Source organism: Aplysia californica, unplaced genomic scaffold (genome assembly GCF_000002075.1).
Source record: "Aplysia californica isolate F4 #8 unplaced genomic scaffold, AplCal3.0 scaffold00033, whole genome shotgun sequence".
NCBI classification, from domain to species: domain Eukaryota; kingdom Metazoa; phylum Mollusca; class Gastropoda; order Aplysiida; family Aplysiidae; genus Aplysia; species Aplysia californica.
Window position 1 is genome coordinate 927,194 of NW_004797303.1, and position 1,226 is coordinate 928,419.

At 43.5% G+C, this 1,226-nt stretch overlaps 1 protein-coding gene across 1 annotated transcript in view; it reads right to left on the reverse strand.

Annotated features, from left to right (window-relative positions):
• The window catches only part of LOC101848020 (solute carrier family 13 member 5-like), a gene marked incomplete at its 5' end in the record, with an annotated part of 16,285 nt that overhangs the window by 2,355 nt on the left and 12,704 nt on the right, over positions 1-1,226 (reverse strand). The window contains one exon of the mRNA XM_035973827.1: positions 1,020-1,132. Within this exon, the coding sequence (XP_035829720.1) occupies positions 1,020-1,132 (113 nt within the window). The remainder of the gene's footprint in view (positions 1-1,019; positions 1,133-1,226) is intronic.

The window sequence follows — 1,226 nt, forward strand, 5'->3', positions numbered from 1 at the left end:
GAGGCCTGAAAACTGCAATGGTGAGTTTCAATACTTTGAGCGTACAGTTGTTGGGGGAGGAGTGAGATGGTGTAGCAGGGAAAAGGAGGGTTTGAAGGTACATTGGAAACCATATAACAGACCCGGTAATAACAGGGATCCGATAAAAACAGTTTTTGTTAAAAACTCCTTTTTGTCATACTCTTTGTCTCTATTAAACGTTGTCGGCAATAACATGCCCTCATCGGAGCCCAATAGGTTATAACAGGGACAAAGGCTCGTTAACAGAGTAACGCTGTGATGGAGCAAGCCCACGCAAGCCACGCCACTACAAGCACACGCAGCGGGTGAAGCGAGAGATGTGTCATGCGCAGGCAATGGGAAACTACCCATGAAAAAATACAACTGAATTAGTCCACAAATGCTTTCTTCCCTTGCATTTCTGATTTAACAGGGTCTGATATAACAGGACTTTTTCTCTGGACCCACCATCCCTGTTATATCAGGTTTCCACTTAATGTGTATCAAGGGTTATTATTTTATAACATTTGAATCATGTTATAAAATGGTAGACAGAATGTTACTGTGTACTGACATTTGCTCACTCAAAATATCAAGATAGATAGATAGATAGATAGATAGATAGATAGATAGATAGATAGATAGATAGATAGATAGATCATTGTTGTCGTTGATGGTGGTGGTGCTGCTGCTACTGCTGCTGCCGCTCTTATCCTTCGAGCATAATAATATGGCTTATTGGATCTTACTATCTCACCTAACAAGCTTTGGCGAGAGCGAGCCCACCACCCAGCAGAAAAATGCTGCCCCTGGGTAGCTTGGCCTTCACAGTCATTGTTTTTTTTTCATTTTGTTGTTGTTGTCGTCATTGGTGTTGTTGTTGTTGTTGTTGTTGTTGTTGTTGTTCTTGCTGTTGATGACGTTGTTGATGTTGTTGTTATTGTTGTTGTTGTAGTTGTTATTAATCCTCACATTAGGCCTTATTGTTGTATCTGATCTTATTAATATAGTTACCTCACCTTACAAGCTTTGGCGAGGGCGAACCCACCACCGAGGAGAACAATGATGCCCCAGGGTAGCTTGGCCTGGACTGTCTCCCACGTCAGTAGGGGCGTGTAGCTGTGGGTGGAGCCTGAAGGGTCAGGGGGCGGGGCGTAGCATGTCAGTCAAAGTACTGCTTGAGGTTGAGCTTAGTCTGTTTGTGTGTACGAAAAGGATGGGTGGGG